The sequence below is a fragment of the Melospiza georgiana genome, chromosome 15 (assembly GCF_028018845.1).
Source record: "Melospiza georgiana isolate bMelGeo1 chromosome 15, bMelGeo1.pri, whole genome shotgun sequence".
Taxonomy (NCBI): Eukaryota; Metazoa; Chordata; class Aves; order Passeriformes; family Passerellidae; genus Melospiza; species Melospiza georgiana.
The window spans coordinates 2750514-2772068 of record NC_080444.1 but is presented as its reverse complement, the minus strand read 5'-3'; the positions used below and the strand labels follow the sequence as shown (position 1 = coordinate 2772068).

The window sequence follows — 21555 nt, the reverse complement described above, 5'->3', positions numbered from 1 at the left end:
ATTGCTGAGCTGGCTGTGCCAGAGCAGGGCTGAGCCTGGAATCACAGTTTAATCAGAGTTCCGTGCTGTGGCAGGAGCCTGGTCCTTCACGTTCCACTTCCTCAAGGACTCACAGGTTCTTTTTCTTCTTTTTATTTTTTTTTCCCTCTTTCCCCCTCTGAGGTCTTTGCAAAGCCTCTCTTCTTCTGTTTGCACTTGGAAGAGACCCCAAGGCCTCAAATGCTGGGTGTTGCTGCCTCTGTGATTCCAGGTTAAACACATGACGGGATGGGATGTGAGCATCAGGAGAGGTTTCAATCCCCAGGGAGGTTTCATTCCCAAAGCTCAGCAGAACTCAGCACCCAGGCAGCTTTGTCAGGTGTTTCATTGACACCTGGAAAGAGGAGAGCCTGCTGACCCCTTCCACTGCTGATCAATCCCACATCCCACTGCTGAAAGCACAGAATCCCAGCATTAGTGAGGTTGGAAAAGAGCTCCAAGGCTCTGTGTCCATCTCCACCTTGTCCCCAGCCCTTCCTTGGGTGTAGCCATGATATTTTCTGAAAAATCCTTTCCTTAGGATTTTTTCTTCTAAGAAGCTGAGAGGCCTCAGGAACAAAGTGTAAACAATGGTTATCTACTGCTGTGGAATGCAACAGGTGCATCTGTGATTGGTCTCATGTGGTTGTTTTTAATTAATGGCCAATCACAGTGTAGTTGTGTCTCTCTCTCGATCAGTCACAAGATTTTATTATCAGTCCTTTTCTATTCTTAGCCAGCCTTCTGATGAAATCCTTTCTTCTATTCTTGTAATATAGTTTTAATACAATATATATAATAAAATAATAAATCAGCCTTCTGAAACACAGAGTCAACATTCTCATCTCTTCCCTCATCCTCAGACCCCTTTGAACACCCCCACACCTGGGCACCTCCAGGGATGGGCACCCCAGACCTCCCTGGGCAGCCCCTGCCAACCCTTTTCCATGAAAGAAATTCTTCCGGAGGAGGAATGAAGCCTTCAGGGAAGTGCCCAGGGCTGGCATGAACAGACATCTTCCTGCCCTCTTCAAAGAGGTTTTTAGTTTTAAATTTTCCCTCGTTTTGGGAGCTGGCAAGGGTCATTTTTTGGGAGCTGGCACAGGGTGAGTGGGCAGTGCCCTGTGCAGGGAGGGCTCCTGGTGATGCTCTCTGTCCAGGCTGGAGCTGAGGGATGCAGGTGGTGGAGCAGCAGGGGAGCCAAGGCCATCCTGCCCTCCTGCAGCCTCCTGCAGCTCTCAGGCTAAGGCAGGCAAGGACACAGGGACAGAAGGACACAGGGACACAGGCAGCACCGGGGACCTTCCCTCCAGCACCAACCTGATCCTCCTGGACACCAAAACACAGCAAACAAAGCATGAGGAGCTGACCCAGAACTCTGAAGCCCCATTCAGGACATGCAAACTCCCATATACTCTTTGCCCCGGGGGAAGGAGCAGAGAAGGACAAGGAAAATGCTCCTCTCAGCCAAGAATTTAATTACATGCCATCTTTTGAGCCTGTCCCGTGCCCTGCACCCTCAGGGCTTTGCTGGTTTCTTTCCTCATTGAAAATAATCCCAATCACTTTGTTTGCATGGTTGAACTCCTTGGCTGGCCCAGGTGCCTCCTGCTCCTGCCAAGAGGGTGCTGCATCCTAAAATTCACGTTCATAGCAGGAGAATCCTGGTGTACAGAGGATTTTTCTCAATAGACCAGAGCAATTGGGAAACAAGGAGGAGCCAGCAACAGAAAAGAGCAGTGCCAGATGGTTTGGAGGGTGGCCTGGCCATGGATGTCTCTTTTTCCAAAGGGAAAATATTGTTGTGAAGCAGAAAGTGATGTCCAGGGTGTTCCCCTTCCTTTAGGGGGGATTTGTTCTCGTCCTTGCACAGCTGAGCAGCTGATCCCTTGTGGCTCAGAGAGAATCACACAGAATCACAGAATCACACACAGAATTCGCAGAATTACACAGAATTCACAGAATCACAGAATCACACAGGATCACAGAATTCACACAGAATCACAGAGAATCACAGAAATCACAGAATCACACAGAATTCACAGAATAACCAAATCACAATTCTCACTGCATCTTTGTCCTTGCTTTGGGTTCAAATTTGGTTAAAATGCAAAAACTTCAGCTCTGCCCTAAGAAAGGGGAATTTTCCTTTGGGATCCATTAGGGATCTCTTGGGGAATTTTCCTTAGGGATCCTTTAGGGATCTCTTGGGGAATTTTCCTTTGGGAACTATTAGGGATCTCTTGGGGAATTTTCCTTCAGGATCCTTTAGGGATCTCTTGGGGATTTTTCCTTAGGGATCCATTAGGGATCACTTTCCAAGTGATGCTTTGGGTGGGTTATTCCCAGCTAATATTCTCATTAGTGTGAGCTGGCTCCCTCTGACCCTCCCAGCTCTGTCCTGGCTGTGCCCACACTCATCCCTGCCCAGTCAGAGCAGAGCTCCCGTTCCAGCTCTGGCTTGGGCTCTGGATTTTGCTGGAATATGAGAAGGGAGACCCCAACACTGATATCCATGGGCCAGGAAGCATCTGTGAGCTCTGCATTTGTCACAGCTGCTTGGAGAAGGGGCTGCTGTTTGCTCCAGAGCCGTGGCAATCTCCTGCACAGGTGGCCAAAGCCTTCCACCAGCACAGGAAAGAATAATTGGATAGTCCCTTTTTAAACTGTATGTAACCAACCATATCAAATTTATCACTAAATGTCACGTTTTATCATAATCTAATCACCAGAGAGCAAGAAAAATGAGCAGACTTGTCTCCATCCATAAACAAATGATTACTCAGACAATAACCAGGTTTATTTTCTTTATTTCAGCAAATGTTTGAAGTCTTATGAAGATGCTCTGGAGAAAGGATTATTATTTATTTTGGCATCCAGACAGTTCAGTGATGGGAGGCTTAGAAAAGATGTTGATTTAGAAAGGATCCTAAAAGTCTTACTCATTTTCATTCTGCAGGAGGAATCTGGGACATGAGATTATTTATCAGATTAAAAATGCTCTGCCTGTTCCATCTTGCAGCACGCAAGTCCTGTGCAGAATGGCATCTCTGGAAAGCCAAAATTTCTGCTTTTGCATTTATTTCTAAGCTCACCCAGCTGTTCTCCAGCCAACTGGCCCTTCTTCCACCTCCCATTTTTGGGACATCAATGCTGATGTTGCCAAAGGCAACCCCAACAGGAAAAATAGATTTGATCAGCATCAGGGGGAAAAAAAAATATAACAAATTATAAAATATGGCTGTGGGAAGTGGATTTGTAGGGAATTTTAAAAGCTCAATGGAAGGTTTACATGGTATGTGTTTGTATTTGTGAGCCTTCTACTGAGCTTTGAGAATTTTCAAATCAAATTTGAAACTCTCCACAAATCCATTTCCCCCATTTTGACCGCAGGTGCTGAGGATGCTCTGGCAGGAGGGAAGCCCTGAATTCCCAATGATCTGTGTGCCTTCATTGCCTAAAAAAAGATCAATGAAATAATTAAAAACATGAAACCTCCTCAACCTAAACTTCCTTCTTTATCAATAATCCCAAACCCCTCTAATTTTAACAATTCCCACACCCTCGGCGCCTTTCCTCACACCCCAGGGAGCCCCTGAGGGCATCAGGAGGCTCTGGGGGCATTTGGGAAGGATTTTTGTGGCCAAAAGAGGAATTGGCCAAAAAAGAGGAGCTGGGATGAGTGAGGGAAGAGAAGGACTCGTTTTTCTGGCTCAGGTCGAGCCAGCAGTGAGAGCAGCCCAGGGAAAATTGGCCAAATTCAGCTCCCACAGTGCTGGGAGGGCATTGCTGGTTAATCACAGAGTCAGGGCATGGCTGGGCTTGGAAGGGACCTTAAACCTGAAATCTGAGAGCGTTTCCCCTCAATTTCCTGGGAAATTCCAGGATCCAGGAGCTCCTCAGCCCTTTCCACTGTGAGTTCAGGGTGACAGAGTGAAATCCCTTCCATGTTTCCTTCTGCCTCCACAATTCTCCCTCTCCTGCCCTGAATTTTGAAGCCTCTCTGGACACAAGATCCCAGCTCAGTGATGGGGAAGAGCCAAAATGATTCCTCCCTGTCCCTGCTCCATTTTTTTCCTATTTCAAATCTAAGGAGTTCTTAGTAACAACAACAAAAAATGTTCTTTTCAGTGCTGCTCTGACATGACAAGACTGTTCTGTGTATCTCCTCCTGAGGTTTTCTGCAATTTTCTGTGACTCTGGTTTTCCTGGAAGCACTTGAGCTGGAAAATAGAGGCATTAGTCCTTAGAAAAAGTTAATTTAGAAGTGAAAGAAGTTGATATTTGGGTCTAGATTCATGGCTGGGGTCTGTAGCTGCTGGGGATCTTTGAAAATGACCTTTAACCACTTAAAAACCTTCATTTTCAGGCTTCTGCTACCTGACATTTCTGTGATAACATCACTGCAAAATTTCTCCTAAACAGCTGCTGACGGCTCAGGGGGGTCTTGGTGACCCACAAGTCTTTTTTGTGCAGCACTGAGCTGCAAACAGCAAATGCTCTGGGTTATTTTACACTTCCTAAAGTAAAATAAGGTAAAATAAGCTGGTGGGAAGAGGGGAAATGGTGACAGAAGAGGGGACAGGAGACATTTCTGTCCCAAAAAGCAGAGTCTGCCCCTCACCTGGGCCAGCAGAACAAAGACCAGGAGGTTTCTGCTTTCCTCTTTTTAATTCCTTCGTGCAAAATGAGCTGAATGTCCATTTGATCTTGCCAGGGAACAATGCTTTTTAAAAAGGCACACAGTGCTTTCTTCTTGCCTTTTCCAATTAAGTTTACATCTATTTTCTGCTGCATTTACAAACTACTTCAAAAGCTTGGAATTCATTCACCCCAGAGTCGTTTGGCTGTGGTAAAAACCAAGAAATGGAGAGGGGGAAAAAAAGTGCAGTGAAAAAATAATTAAAAACCCCTCGACAACTTGCAGGTTAATAAGATTTCAGATGGTAGAAAAAAGCAATAGCTCAGAGCTGCTGTGTGAGAGACTTTGGGCCTATTTATTTCTGTTCTTTCCCTTTTTATTTTAATGCAGCAGGGCTGAATTAGCCTTGGCAGAATGCAGAGCCCTTTTGGTTTGCTGGGTCTGTAATGGTTCTGTGATCTGTTCCTCACCTCGAGGCAGGCAGAGCCCTCTGGGGCTGCTTCCCTGCAAGAATTGTTGGATCTGGGGTCCCCTTTTCTGTGGGGTGTTGATGTTTGCTTTTACAAATAAACTTTAGGGTTGCTGATCAACTAAATTAGATATTGAGAGATGAAAGAGACAACAGGGAAGAAAAACGCTGAAATTCCATAAGAATTAAAAATTAAAGGGAGGGTTGTACATTAGAGGGGAATCTTTGGGATCAGGGCATTTTGGGAAGTCTGAACCTCTCAAGTAGCTCAGAAATGGGGAAAGAGAGAGGAAAATGTGGGAAATGGGGATAAAAAGGAGGGTGAGCCCTCCAAAAATTGGAGAGATCCCAGGGGAATGCCCCATGGCCTCTCCATTTATTTGAGTAAAGCCTGAAAGGACTCTCCTCTGTCTCCTTTTTGGACATTAATCCTCTGCTGTTTGTGGATTAATTTTCCTAACAAGGAGGGAACGGCCTCAGGCTGGGCCAGGGCAGGCTCAGGGTGGGCACAGCAGGAATTTCCCCATGGAAAGGGGGCTCAGGGCAGGCTCAGGGTGGGCACAGCAGGAATTTCCCCATGGAAAGGGGCTCAGGGCAGGCTCAGGGTGGGCACAGCAGGAATTTCCCCATGGAAAGGGGGCTCAGGCCCTGGAACTGCCCAGGCAGGGTTGGATCCCCATCCCTGATGTCCCAGGAAGGATCTCCCACCCCAGTCCAAGCCCAGGCTGTTCCTGCCCATCCCTCTCCATCAATGGGGTGAAATGAGAGACACCAGAGGATTTTTGGGGCATCCCTCATTTAAGAGAAGGACAAATGCTTTTTATTTAAGGGATGTTTGGGCATCCCCCATTGAAGAGAAGCAGTAATGCTTTTTAAAGCCCCTGGAGCTAATCCGGATATTTATCAGGGCTCACACAAGGCAGAACAGGCTTGAACAAAAGAAACCACAAAAAAGAAAACTCTCAAAAAAACCCAAAAACCCCAAAAAAGCCTCTCTTTTTCCTAACCCCCCTCTGGGAGTGGGTGGAAGTGCTAAACTTTCCGGGACTGGGAGAAAAGGGAGAAGGGTGATGTGAAAAGGAAAGTGTCAGAGAAACATCCTCCATCCCCAGCTCCTCCCCCGGCTCTGTACCCCCTTCCACCGCCTCCTCCCGCTGTGGAATCGCTGGGAACTTTCAGACTTTTAAAAAAAAATAAAAATTAGCTGTTCTTCTAAAAAAGGAGGAAAAAAAAAAAAAAAGGTGTGGGAGGTTTTCCTGCAGAATTTCCCAAAGTGCTGGGACTGCACATCCTGGTTTGCCGTGGCAAAGAGGAGGGAGAGATCCCATAAAATTCCATGAACTTGGAATTTTCTCAACTCAGTTGGAGACTGCAGCAAACAGAGCAAGGTCAGAGGAAATGTGTCATTTCATCAGAAATCCCTTCAGTTTTTTCCCTCTGGAATGCCAGAGGTTTAACCTTGAGCATTAATGAAATTAATATGGGATCAACGTGTTTGCTCTGCTACCTTGTGTTGGTATTTCTACAAAATGCAGGTGCTGAGAGCAGAGAATAAAAAGACTTTAATGAACAGGAGGAATAATTGCTCTTTATTGTAAACCTCTCCAAGTTATATCATTTCCTTTCAGTTTCCTCAGCTCTCAAGCAGGAAGATTGCAGAAAATGGACAAAACTATTAAAGAGAGTTATGGGTGGCATAAAGGGACCTTGGAGGGCAGAAATGATGGGGCTGTATTAGGAAAATAGATCTGAGTGCAGCCCAGTTTGGGTTTACATTATAATTTGCAAAAGCTGCAGGTGACTGCAGGAATACAGACAGGGGGAAAAATCAATGGTGTGAATTATTGAAAACCAGAGGGCCTGTGCCTCTGTTAATGTGAATTCACTGGTCCTCAGCATTGCTGGGATACACAGAGAGCTACAAGGGGATTGAGCAAGCCAATGTTGAAGGGGGATACAGGAATGAGTAAAAAACCTGGCTCGTTAGTTGTGTTTGGGATGAGCACAGAATTCGTTAGCAGGAAAGCTGGGAGTAAATCACCCTGACTCTTACAAGGAGCTGAAAATTTCCTTCAGCCACTCTGCTTCATCACAGGCATTGTGTGTGGCACCGAAAACAAACCTGAAAAATGTTTTGTAAAACTAAAAATAAATCCTTTGTGCAATTTGCCACCGAAGCCTGCAGCAAGGTTTCTCAGCATCAGGCAGGAGCCAAAGAGAAGCATTTGAAACACCTGGAATTACTTAAAAATAATAATTCTATACCTGAAAATCAGGCAGGAGGAAATCGGGGGGGGTTTCAGTCAATGGAGGATTTTCTGCTGATCTCAACACATCCAAGAGCTGCCTCTCTGTCTTAGAGCAGGACAAAAGCTCCCCTAAACTTCCCTCTCCTCTTGCCAGACTGTCAGTGTGAAATTATGGGGGTAAAATGGGATCTTTTTCTTTTTTTTCAATTCTGGAGCCAAACCTTGTTCTTATGGCATTCCCAGTCCAAGTGGATGAGATCCTGGGATGAAAGGGAAAGGAAAAGAAAAGAAAAGGAAGAGGAAAAGGAAAAGGAAAAGGAAAAGGAAGAGGAAAAGGAAAAGGAAAAGGAAAAGGAAAAGGAAAAGGAAAAGGAAAAGGAAAAGGAAAAGGAAAAGGAAAAGGAAAAGATGCCTCTCCTTCAGCTTCCTGCTGTGAGCAGCTCAGAACTAAAGGGATGCATCTGGTGGCCTGGGGTTAAATGGGGTTGGAAATGGTCATTCTGTGTCTCACAAATATTAAAAAGTTCAGTCAAAATGAAGAAAATCCAGTGCCAGGTGAGAGCTTTCAGCAGGCTGGGCCTGGTTTTCAGCAGGGAAAGGAAAAGTGAGGCTGTGCCTGGTTTAGGAAAATCCCTGCTCAGGGCACCCAGCCCAGAGGGAATGGGTCTGGGGCAGACACAAGTTTGTGATTTCTCATCCCCGTGTGTCTAAAGGAATTAGGACTTGGACCAAAAGGGGCTCTTTGGTTCCATTCCTCGGGATGTTTTTAAATCCTGATCCCAGGAGGGGAGGAAGAGCAGACTGACAGAACAAGGCAGAAGTGATTTCTGCCAGAGCAAGCGGAACCGTGCAGCAGCAGGGGAGGAAAACAAACTGGAAAGAAAAGGAAGGAAAGGAAAATAAACCAAAACAGACGGAGCATTTAATCTCAATTCCAGAGTTCTTCTTTCCAGTGCAAGCTGAGGTGAGTGGTCTTCAAACAGCCCAGAGAAATAGAATTGAAAATGAAATTTTCCATGCCCTGCAGGCAGGCTGCTGTGGGTGCAGGGGCTGTGCCAGCCACCCTCTCCTGCTCCTGCTCCTGCTCCCAACCAACCCTTCCGAGGCTCCTTCAGCCCCTGGGAGCCACAATCCCTGCGGCACCGAGCCCCAAACTTTCCCTTTAACCTCGAGCTGTGGCCCCAGGCTGCTTTCCCAAAATCGGGTTCATTTCTCCGAGCAGGCAATTCCCAGCGCAGGGAGCATCCCGGGCAATCAGGGATGCAGGAGCAGCAGCATCCCCGCACCAGCTGCCCCCTGCCACCCCCTGCCCAATGACAGCCTGCGAAACGCTCTCCCCGAAGGTAATTAGCTTGTCTTGTGTAGTCCCTGCTCGAGTGATTACAGCGAGATCCTCCCTCCTGCGAGCGCTGAAATTACCCTCTGCACGGCCAGATGAAAGCCTTGGCGCGTTTGGAGGGTTTATTGGCGCTGTTTGATTTTAAACAGGCACCAAAGCCCGGGCTGGTGGCACTTCAGTGCACTCACTGTCCCCAGGGACCCCTCCCTGCCTTTGAGGGGAAGAAAAAGGGGGGAAAACCACCAAAAATGTGTACAACGTCATTTAAATGTCTGTAATCCCAGAGGAGCCAGCAAACCTGACCGCAAGAGCCATCCAGCAGATTCTGTGGGGTCAGCAGCGTTGCTGGTGTCTCACTCACAGATTGACCCTTTTCACCTTTTTGTCCCCATTTCAGGCCAAGGGGGCAGATCGTGGGGTGGCTGCAGGGAGGGCTGACACAGATCAATGCAATTTGTGCCAGCCAAAGACTTTACCGTATTAATTACTCATCCGAAGGTCTCGGTGATTGTGCCGATTGATCAAATCCACCAGAAAAATCCCTTCCCGAGGATTGGCAGAGCAGGGAGGGAATGAATGCTGCTTCTTCCAACGTGAGGCGGCTGCAGCAGCTCAATGACCCGAGGCTGGAGCCCCTCCGGTGCCGGCAGAGCCTTTTCCTCTGCAGAACCCCAAATCTGCCCCTCTGCCCATGCTGGGCTCCTCCAGCCCGAGGAGGAGATGGGGAAAAGGAATCCTGTAAAGGAATATCCTTCACTCCAGGCACTAAAAATCTGCTTTGTGCCACCTGAAACCTGCCCAGAGCCTTTGGGCCCTGCCAGGGCAGGCTGTGATCGAGTCCTTGTCCCCAAATCGCTGCTCAAGGTTCCCCAGGGATCCAGCCCAGGGCAGGAGGGCAGCGACAGCCCCGGCACCCCCAGGCTCAGTCACCTGCAGCAGCTGCGGGCACCTGGCTCAGTGTCCTGGCTTGGCTATAGGATGGTTTTATATAGTCAAAAAATAAAATAAAATAAAATAAAATAAAATAAAATAAAATAAAATAAAATAAAATAAAATAATACAAAATAAAATAATAGAAAATTCAATTAAATTAAAAATAAAATAAAATAAATACGATAATATAATATAATATAATATAATATAATATAAATAGAATAATATAATAGAAAATAAAATGAAATGAAATAATACAAAATAAAATAATATAAAATAATAGAAAATTCAATTAAATTAAAAATAAAATAAATAATATAATATAATATAAATAGAATAATATAGTAGAAAATAAAATGAAATAAAATAATACAAAATAAAATATTATAATATAAAATAATAGAAAATTAAACTAAATTTAAAAATAAAATAAAATAAATACGATAATATAATATAATTTGAAATTAAATTAAATTAAATAATATAATATAAAATAAAATAGAATAAAATAAAAAAATTAAAATAAAGAAAGTAAAATAAATAGAATAATAGAATGAAATGAAATAAAATAAAACATTTTTATTCATAAAATAAATATATTTATTTTTTAATTTAAATAAATACATCATATAGTCAACCCAGGACATTTATTTACACCTCTGGCTGGGTGAGGCAGCTGGAATTTGCTAAAGGTAAAAAGTGTTGGGAATGTTGGTGCTTCAAATGGTTTTGGGAAAAGCCAAGTTCAGCTTCCCCTTCTTATATGAATTTATGAAAACATATCTGAAAAAAAAAGATGCATTTTTTCTCACTATTTAGGTACGTTCATTCCTACCACTATCATTTCAAAATTCTCTTAATCTTTTGTTTTCATTCCTCAGCATTTATACTTGTAAATTCCCAAAGATTTTTTGGCTCTACCACAAAAATCCTATTTTTAGCAGGAGAAATCTTCTTCCTCCCCACTGCAACAATTCCTTTTTTTATTTTATTGATGGTAGGCAGAAGTTGTTTTTCCTGCAAGCCAAAACTCCATAATTCACCCAGTAATTCTGCTATAAAAGTAACCCCATCTTCCCCGTGGACTGAGCTCTCTTGCACACCAGACCAGCCAGTCCTGCCTGCTGCCAAATGCTGTATTTACATTTCCAAACTAAAATCTGTTTCTAATACATTTTTATGGGGAGTTGTGACCCTTTATATTTATTGTTAATGAGCTTTCATCTCTGTAATATCCTTTCATCCCAAAGGATCCTGAAGAGTAATTGTAATAACCTGGCATGGAAAATATACACAGAAATCAATTTGCCCAGCACTGAAATGTGGCCACGACTGGTGGGGCTGGCAGGGAGGGCCCAGCAGAGCCCTGAGCTGCTGCTGCTGCCACCCAGGTGACAGGGACAGGTCCTGATAGCCTGGCTCTGCTCCCCAGAGAGTGGAGAAGGAATTCACAGAATTCACAGAATTCACAGAATCACAGAATCACTGGGTTGGAAGGGACCTTCAAGACCATTGAGTCCAACCCAGCCCCAACACCTCAACTGAACCCTGGGACCCAGTGCCACATCCAGGCTTTGTTAAACACACCCAGGGATGGGGACTGCACCACCTCCCTGGGCAGAACATTCCAGAACTTTATCACCCTTTCTGTAAAAACCTTTTTCCCAATATCCAACCTGTGTTTCCCTTGGTGCAGCTTGAGGCTGTGTGCTCTGGTTCTGTCAGTGCTGCTGGAGACAGAGCCCAGCCCCAGCTGAGCACAGGCACCTTTCAGGGAGTTATAGAGTGATAACATCACCTCTGAGTCTCCTTTTCTCCAGGCTGAGCACCCCCAGCTCCCTCAGGGGTTCCCCACAGGGTTTGTGTTCCCAGCCCCTCTCCAGCCTCGTTGCCTCATCTGGACACAAATTTGGTGATTGCAAGGTTTGAGAGCTTGGATTTTGGGGCTCCAAGGCCATTGGAAAACACTGTTCTTGCACAGCCTGTGAGGATGGAGGGCCAGGAGAGTGAGGGACAATGCCACCATGCCTCCCTGATGCCACAGGAGCCCTCCACAGGTGATTTCTCCCAGCCTGTCTGTGTGGGGGTCAGCGTTTCTTAGGGGCAGCTCTGTTTGCCCCAGGTTCCCACTCCTGCTGCCCCAGGGGCTCCCACTCTGTGTCAGAGCAGGGATTCCTGCCCCTGGATGGAGGCAGCACAGCCAGCACACAGATCCCTGCTGTGGGATTGGGATTGGGATTGGGATTGGGACCAGGCCATCTCACGGAGGCAGGGCAGGGCACTGGCTGTGCCAGGATGAATTGTGTGCCCTGTTGCTAAGAGGATTTTCCATGTCCTGTCTCTCTGTTTTTCCCCGTCACCATCTGCCTGCTGCAGGACAAATCCTGCCCTAATCCTGCCCAGCCTTCCCCAGCAACAGCAGCTCAGCCACAGTGGGGCTGCACTTCCCACCCTCCTGGGCTTCCCAGGGATTATTTCCTGTGAGAAAGCAACCCACAGCCTCTCACATGCTTGTCATCCACCTCCCCAGTGAAAAAAAATCATTTTATCATTTTAAATCAAAAGGATTTTATTTTATTTTATTTTATTTTATTTTATTTTTGCCTCTCAAAGGGCACCAGAGCAGGTGAGAAGGAGAACAGAGTGCCAGAGACCCAGCCCTGCCCCAGTGCTCCCAGTGGGATCCCTGCAGTGCCCCTGGCACTGCTGGCATTTTAAAAAACCAAAGGCCAAAGGGATGGAAGGAAAGAGGCTTTCCTTCCCCCATCTCCTCCAGAAAGTCATTTTCCCTGGCCTATTTTACAGGAACTGAAAATCTATTAGAGGAATGGCTTAATCCGGTCTGACTGTAATAATTAGGGTGCTTTAAAACCCCTGACTAATCGTATAAAATGTGATTGTAGACAGCTCAGTGCACGACCCTTACACTTATCACTGGAGGTATTATTACAAACCAGAAACAGCTGGCAAGCACGGGGGAGGATAAAGGGAATAAAAAATCACATGCAAAGGGACAGGGCCTGCTCCTTCTCTGATCTCAGGCAGCGCCTTGAGCTGTCTCTGGGATCCAGAGCACAAAGTCACCTCCAGCTCAGCTGTTTGTGCCACTGTGCCCTGCCAGCCCTGGGGGCTCCTCTTTCCCTCTTTGCCCTGGTTTGGCAGGAGGATTGGAGTCAGCCATTCCCCTCAGGGCACTGCAGATGTCTGGAGAGGCTTTTCCAGCAGGGAGGAGGATGCAGTGGCTCAGGGTCATGGGGCTGCAGCACTGAAGCAGCTCTGCTTCCACGCCTTGCCTGGTGCCAATCTCCTTTGCTCTTGCCCTCCATCTTCCTCAACTGCAGCAGTTTCTCCCTTCCCTTCTCTTTCTGAGCTCAGCTGAGTTCCCACCATGCCACCCCCACACCTTTGGAGTTATTTTCCAGCCTGCCAGCTGTTCCCCAGGGTTTCTGCCTGCCCAGGGTGCCTGGTCCGGCCAGCTGAGCTCAGCCCTGTGCTGCCAGTTCTCCTTGCACCCTTCCCACTGCTCCGGGTGGCAGACACAGCCCAGCACCCGCCCTGCAGCACTGACGGCTCTCCCAGGGCAGCAGGGGAATTCTGGGGGCAGTTCAAACTCTGCCATAAGGGAGAAAATCACCCAAAGAGATCCCTGCTGCAGCAGGGGCAGGCACGGGGTGGGAAGCTGGGGCTGGTGGCCTTGGCCAGCACAGAGAGGCACAGGGAGGGCTCTTGTCACAGACACCTTTTATGGAAAATCCTTTCCTTAGGATTTTTCTCCTGAGAAGCTGAGAGACCTCAGGGACAAAATGCAAACATTGATTATCTGCTGCTGTGGAATGCAACAGGTGCATCTGTGGTTGGTCTCATGTGGTTGTTTGTAATTAATGGCCAATCACAGTCAGCTGGCTTGGACAGAGTTTGAGCCACAAACCTTTGTTATCATTCTTTCTTTTTCTATTCTTAGCCAGCCTTCTGATGAAATCCTTTCTTCTAGTCGTTTAGTATAGTTTTATTATAATATATATAATAAAATAATAAATCAAGCCTTCTGAAACATGGAGTCAACATTCTCATCTCTTCCCTCATCCTCAGACCCCTGTGAACACCATCACAGGCTCTCATTCCTCAGATGAGCCAGGGCTGAGGCTGAGCCCCCACCCAGGCACAGCTCAGAACATTGCTCTCCAGAGCCCCTCAAGGCTGCTCAGAGAGCCCACAGCCCTGATGAGCCCGGGCTGTCACCAACACGCTCCTTAATCAGAGCTGAGCACTCACTATCAGCCTTGAAGGAGGCTTTTAAAGACTGAAATAATAAGATGATGCACTACAATTCCAATTTTCTCGCTGTTCCTGTGATTAAAATACGTGGCTGAATCTTGGAAGCTGAGCTGCAGCTTGCACAGGAGCTGGAATAACAATATTCACAGTGGTGGCACTTGCAGCAGGAGTTTGGTTTCTTTTACTTTCCCCCTGAGTCTTTCTTGGTTGTTTTTTTTTATTCTGCTCTACACAGATTTTGATCTTTCCCTTATTAAATAGGAATGGTTATCCCCACTGACTCACTTATCTAGTAATAGCTAGAACCCTTTTAATTCAAGTGATTTGATTCCCGGGTTTTTCTGACTCAAGTAAACACACAGAGCATTACTGGGAGACTGGCAATGGAATTGCATGGTTAAATTATCCCCTGACTCAATCCTGCACAGCACTGGATCCTTTCAATATATTTCACAAGTCCTCAGTGCTGACCTCTAACACCAGAGTGGTTTCTCTCCCGTGGTAGCTCAATTTCACAACTCTGAATACACTTTTTTTTTTTTTTTTTTTGAAGGAAAGCTATCCGAAGGTTTTACAAAATGTTCTTTAGCCTTTAGGGAATGAGTCAATTTAATGCCAGGCTATCATTCCATTTCAAAGAGCCCAAGGATTTGAGGCAACACAATCTGCTTGCTGAAGCGTGTGAGATGAATACAGCTGTGGGTTTGTTACAAATCAAGCCGAGGAGTTTGGGTACAGAGCTCAACTTTCCCCAAGTTCAGCTGTGGCCCTTGGGTTGCCAGCTGGGTTTCCTTTAACCCCCCATTCCAAGGAATGCCTGCAGCAGGAAAAGATGGAAAGGAGACATTGCTGCCAGGAAAAGCTCCTGGAAGCCATTGGTTTTAAAAGGGGAAGGAATTCCCATTAAAATGGAAGGGAGCTCCACTGTAAAGCAGTAGATGGGCTGAAATTTAATTACTATTTTCCTACTAGAAATGGGTGAGAACATAGGGAATAAAATCCAGGCATTAAAAGGGGAAATGGGAATCTCTGGAAATGCCTCCTGAAAGGCAGAGTCACCTTGGGGCTGGTGCAAGGTGCAGCCTGTACCACACAGATCCCACACACCACCTGCAAGGAAACCCACGGAGCCACTCTCAGTCACATCGAACTTTATTTTAATCCCGTCAGAAAAGTTCAAGAATTACACCAAAAAATACTTCAGTCTCTGCTACCTACTGACAAAAAATACACCACAAAATTATAAACTGTTCAGCGGTTTTGCTGGAGTTGGGGTTGTGGGTGGAGGGGGTGGTTTGTACATTTTGAGTGAGAAATGAATTTACAGGTGGAAAGGGAAGGGAGGAGAGGGAGTCAGACAATGGTGCTTGGCACTACAGTTTTAGCTACACTATACAGTTTTTTATCATGATGCCTGCAGGACTGAGGAGTTCTGCCCTCACACACTGCCCAGGGTCTCTGGCATGGAGGACACAACTGCCCAATGCGAGGGAAGAAGGGGGCAGTTCCTAATTTCCATCCCAGTCTAGCCAAACATCTGAAAAAGCAGCTGAGACAAGGTGAGCCTTGCCCTGCCTGTGCACTCTGCTCTTGCAGCTCTGAGAAAAGAGAATCCTTGGGGGTTTTTTAAATCCCACCAGCCTGCACTGATCTCAAGTGCCATTTGTGGGGAGAGGATGTGTTACTCTGGGAAGGACTGGATTAAACTTGGGGTCTGCTCTGAGTTTGGACACAGAGATTTGATTTTTACCTCTCTCTAGTGACCTGGAATGCCAGGAAATGCTGAAGGAGCTGAAGCTGAAGGAGGGAAGCAGGAGCATCCCATTTCATGGGAAAATCAGGGGCTGAAAATTAGAGGCTCAATACTATCAGAACCTTTGAGATGCTCTTGTGATCATAATGGCATTTCTTTGAGTTGGGGTGACCCTCAGGAGAGAGGTCCCCAAGGATGAAGCCCGATGGAAATTGCCAAAGCTCATGCAGGGAATCAATGCCAGAAGCAGAGTCCTGAACTCCTGACTCTGAGTCCTGTGCTCAAAAGTTCATTCAAGATTTCACTTCAGCAGCCTCTGCCTGCTCCCATCCTGCTCCATGTCCATCAGCAGCCTGGATTTCAGCCTCAGAGCCTGGCCAGGACCAGCAGCACTCTGGTGGCTCATTAGGAACACCAGGAACTTTCTGGATTTCCTTGGGGCACTGTGCAGGGTTTGTGTTTGCACGTGAGCATGTCTGGGGAAGGAAGGGATGCTTGTATTTCTCTATCAATGAATGAACACTGACACTAGATTCAAAATATCTCCCCTTTGGCAAATGAAACAGCACCACAATGTCTTTGTACCAGGTTCTCTCTACCCCTCCTGAAAGGATTCCAGCTCTTCCTTCACTGCATGTGGAGCCTCTTTCCAGCACTGACAAAACTTGGTGGCATTCTCTTTGCTGCTTTTATCCTCTCTGGCTGTTTACCTAACTTGCTTTTTTTGTTTTTTAATTTATTTTTCTAACAAATAGTTAAGCAATGATTTAAAAATATTTTTACATCGTTAAGGTACAGTCAACATCAAACATGCCTTTGTACAAGAGCTCGACTCGGTTACAAATCAACGAGAACAACGCACAAAAAAAGAAAAAATACCCACGAAGCTGCTCCTGCCCTGGCTCGGATCCCTCCAACACCCCGCTCAGGTGCTGTCCCCCCGCCCTCCCGCTCCAGCTCGTCGCCTTTAGTGCCCCTCTGTCTTGGCAGCCTTGTTGTCGTGGCTGGCGGAGCCCGAGGGCAGCCAGGGGGACACGGCCCGGGAGCTGGTCTGCTTGGCCATGCTGTAGTGGCTGATGACGGTGTAGAACCGGCCCCGCGAGTTGGAGTCCTGCGCCGAGTAGTAGGCGTCCAGCGAGGCGGGGATGCAGCGCTTGTGCTGGGGGGGAGAGCAGAGAGAAACACGGGGATGGCACTGTGATGGCACCAGGGATGGCACCTGTGATGGTACTGGTGATGGCACCAGTGATGGTACCGGTGATGGCACCAGTGATGGACTGATGGCACCAGTGATGGTTGGGAATTTAGCTGACTAGAGACTGGAAAAGTACAAGGCCGTGGCTGATTCCAAGTCCTGCACCTGCAAGACAGCGTGTCCTTGGGCCTAGCTGGGTAGGATAACAAGTAGACAGAGAGACGTGGGAAATAGGGGATGTAGGCCCAAAGGAATGAGGAAGAGTTGATGGTATAGTTTAACCAATAGATTGCTTGGCTTACAGAATATTCATGAGCTTATTATTTGCTGTATAGGTGTCTGATGCTCTCTACAATAAACAGAACTTGCTTATTACTCATATTGAGTGTCAGAGTCTCCCCTCACCGACAAATGGCACCAGGGGTGGCACCAGGGATGCTCTCAGGGTCCTGTTTGCACCCACACTGCTGCAGTGCCCTGCAGAGCACCCTCAGGGCCTGGCATTCCAAACCTGTTGTTGTTGGCAACAGATGGCAGCAATCTCAGAGATCCGGGCTGGGAATGAGGGAGGGACCAAACTGGGCACACTGGGCTGGGCAGCTCTGCTCACCTGCGGGTCCCAGGCCAGAATTCACCCCCAGACAGGCAGAGGCAGCAAAAGCTGCTCTGTGTTAGAGAGTGTCACCCTGAGCTGTGGGGTGAGCACCTGGCTGGGGATGGCAGGAGGCACAGCCCAACGGGGCAGCTCTTTTCACAGGTTCAGGTTTGGGTTTGATTCTGAAATTCTGAAATATGAATGGAACTCAAAGCTCATTTCATTCCAAGCCTCTGCCATGGCAGGGACACCTTCCACTGTCCCAGGCTGCTCCAAGCCCTGTCCAGCCTGGCCTTGGGCACTGCCAGGGATCCAGGGGCAGCCACAGCTGCTCTGGGCACCTGTGCCAGGGCCTGCCACCCTCTCCAAGAACGATTTCTTCCCAATATCCAACTAAACCTTCTCTGTCACTTTGAAGCCATTCCTCCTTGTCCCCCCTTGTAAAGAGTCCCTCTCCATCTTTCTTGTAGCTCCTTCAGGTGCTGGAGGCCACAATGAGGTCACCCCAAAGCCTTTTCCAGTCTGAACAATCCCAATTCTCCCTTTTTATATAACCTAAGAGAATAATTCACAATTATTAATACACCAACTTCTTACTTGATTTTCCAGCTCACATATTATCCCCAGTGTGGTCAAGACTCCTGTGAATTTATGAGTTTATTCCCAGTGAGAAGTCAGTGAATTATTTTGCAAAATGTATTTTTTTATCTCAGCAGACCAGGCAAACAGTTCTGTGAATATTCAATACAAAATCACTGGGTTTTAGCAATTGTTACATGGATTTGCTCTCAATAAAGGCTCAAGAGCACCTAGAAGTGAACTACTTGGGCAAATTTGGATTTCTTGGACAAAGGACAGAGTGTCAGCACTGCAGCAGTTTGCTTTGCATTACAATGTATGCCAGCAAACATCAGCTACTTGGGAGTGTGGGAAGCAAATGCAGGATCCCAGCTGCAATAAATCCATTCACAAATATGAGGGATTGTTGCTGAACATCTGTCTGTAGTGTTCACCAAATTCTAATCCCAACAATTACACTGTAACAGTAGCTGATGGAGGCAGATGCATGTCCACATTTCCCAGAACACTTTTTCCATTTCAACACATTCCTGCCAAATGTTCTGTTTGGCCTGGTCAAAATACAAAAAAAAAAAAAAAAAAAAAAAGCAGCCTGGGCTGTAACCATGCAGGCAATTAGAGCCTGTCATTAGCTCAGGCCATCCATCCTTCTGAAGTTCCTTACCTTATAAACAAATCCATCTGGGCAACTGTGGTCGTAAGTGAAGGCTTTGTACACCACAAGGAACACTATGCAGGCAAGGAATGCAAGAGCCAGGCTTATGAGAATGGTGACCTAGAAAAGAGGGATAATGTTACTGTACATATGTTAAAATGGCATATGAGCAGCCTCATAATTAAATGACTTATAGGAACAGACATTCTAACAGACTGCAGCCTTCACTCCACCGTGCAGTACTTAACTAAGCATGGTAATTGACTGAATGCTGGATCCAATATCCTGGATTCCCACAGCATTCCCATCCCCCCCACAGACCTTCAACATTCCTGCGTTTAACCCCTTGCAAATTTAGAGATTTTGCCGTAGTATTTGGTGCTCTCTGACCCAGCAGGACCCTGCAGCAGCCAGAATTCCCATTCCAGGTGTGATGTGGTGGATGAAGTGCCCTGTGGGCAGATCCCTCTTTCCTGGGAGCAGAGCAGTGAGCAGGGAGGAGCAATGAGGTCTCTGCAGCTCACATCCCTTTGTGCCTCATGGGAAACTCCACCAGGATAAATTGTGCCCTGCAGGAGAAAGGAGATCCTCCTCTGCACAAGGAAAATATCCTGACTGCTGACAAAACCCCACAGCAAGTCCAAGAGCAGGTGCTGGTGCTGGAGGTACCAGACACAATTCCCTCTTTGGGGCTCAAATATTGCCCCTCTCCTCATTGCCCAGCAGGTCACCCTGTCTGCTGGAGCTCCCTTCTCTCCAGGTCCCTCCTAAATAGTTCATCCAACAGCAAGTTTTCCATCCCTACTCCATGTCCTGATCACTGATTTTTCTGAGCTGTCTGTTCCTCAAGGACTGAGCCAGAAGCTGTCAAACACTCCCATCCTTCCCTTTCCCAAATCTTTCTTGGTCCCACAATTCCACAAAAACCCATCACATCCAAAACCCAGGCAAGAGAGAGCTGTGGAGCCTTATCTAGCAGGAGAGATTCCTGAATTCATTGTTTGATCAGAATATTTTAGAATAAAAGGTAAAAAGGTGAGACTGGGGCTAAGAGGCTTTGCCAAGGACAAAGAGTTCACTGAAGCCCAGAGCTGCCTTTTAATGTTCCTGCTTGGATTAACCTCTCCTTGGGGCCTCGTCTGCTGCAAAATGGGTCAGTTCAGCCAAAGGCAGCAACAGAGGGAGCAGAATTTAATGCTGGAGCTAGGAGAACACTGTTAGGGAGTCCTGGAGGGCTGCAGAGGGATCTGGCACTAAAGGGGTGCAGTTGTATGAATTGCACCAATCCAACCAAGAAAATTTGGCATCCACCTCCTCTCAGAGCCCCCTCAGAGGGGTGAACAGAAATATTTCAGAGCAGCTTCATGGCAGCCCTTGGGCTCCCAGCCCGGGGGAATCTGTCCCTTTGTCCCTTTTCATGGTGAGAAAGGCTCAGCTGGATTCAAGACAGATGCAAATGGAATTTGACATGACCTGTGTCCCCAAAAGAAGCTGTATTACACATGGGAAAAAAAAGAAACAATTAAGTCCCTTTGGAATGGTAAAAAAGAGAGATTTCCTGGATTAAATCTACTCTACTTTTTCCAACAGGAGACCTGGGAAAAACAGATCCCTCCCCACACCACAATCCTGATGAGAGGTCAGTGTGGAGGAACATTTCCCCTGTAGAACAGAGATCCACCACCTCCTCCCCATTTAAAGGGGAGCCTGATGGGCCTGGAATTCCCTCTAATTCCAGTGTAGGTACTAAGCCACAATGACAATGGCACAAATGTCCTTTGAGGTCAATTTGAAGGCACTAGAGCAAGATGTTCCTCTTGTTCTACCAAAGCCAACGCTGAGGGGCAGCCCTGGCTAGAAATTCAGAAATAAGAAATGCTCAGCTCTCCAGTCTGGCTACTGTGCCCCAAATTAAATGTAAAATGAGAAAAGAAATGTTGCTTGAAACTCAGCCTCCAGAAGCAGAAAGAACTGAGCTGTCTGCAGTGAGAATTAATGCTTCTTCATGGCTCCTCTGCTAAATCCCACGTGCATGCACAGCCTATGGAAATAACCATTAGAACTGCAATTTGAGGGGTTCTTTCCTCCTGTCCTCCCACTGAGTCCCTAAAAATAACAAATTCCCCTCTGTTCTGGCCAAGTGCTGACACCCAGTTGATCACGGCCCTGCAGGCTGCAACTGAGCCCATTTTCACCCTCCTGCCTTTCCTGCACTCACAGAATTGCTGTGACAATATTACACCTGCTGATAAATGGTGGAAAATTGCTCCAGATGAAATGTCATGTAAGATGTTAAAACCCAAAGGAAAGGGAAGAGAAATCCACCCCCAGATATTCCTGGCATGCCAGAGCTAAGATCCAGCTCTCCAACTATTCCAGAGCACACAAAGCTTCATTAACATTCAAACACCAAAGAATCACAGAGCTGCAATACCTAATAAACCTCCACTTTTTTTTTTTTTTTTTTTATGATTAACATGAACCTTGGCAGTCTCTAAGCAATATAAACACTCACAGAGGGGAAATAAAATTTAGTGAGCAGATAAAACCTAGAAGTGCTGCAGGCATGAATCTGTCACATGTGACTGCTCGAGTGGGTGAAAGAAGGGGGGGATTTGCCTGCCCTCTCCTCAAAATCTCACATAATTCCCAAATGTTCCTTTAAGAGGGAGCAGAGAACATCATCACCACATCAAAACACTCCCCTCATCCCTCAAAAAATGTGGGAGAGGCCCTTAACATCCATGAAGGATCAAGCTCCCATCAACAGCAGCACACTTGGGGTGGCTCTCCCTTTTCCCACAGATAAAGAACATTTTTTGCATTTTCACACAAGCACAGATGAATAAAAGG

The 21555-nt window shown here is 46.6% G+C and overlaps 1 protein-coding gene across 1 annotated transcript in view; it reads right to left on the bottom strand.

Annotated features, from left to right (window-relative positions):
- Positions 1-16278: 16278 nt before the first annotated feature.
- The window catches only part of NSG2 (neuronal vesicle trafficking associated 2), a 29673-nt gene continuing 24396 nt past the window's right edge, over positions 16279-21555 (bottom strand). Inside the window, exons 4-5 of the mRNA XM_058034554.1 lie at positions 18712-18822; positions 16279-16837 (exon numbers count right to left, since the gene is read on the bottom strand). Of these exons, the coding sequence (XP_057890537.1) occupies positions 16646-16837; positions 18712-18822 (303 nt within the window). The 3' untranslated portion in view covers positions 16279-16645. The remainder of the gene's footprint in view (positions 16838-18711; positions 18823-21555) is intronic.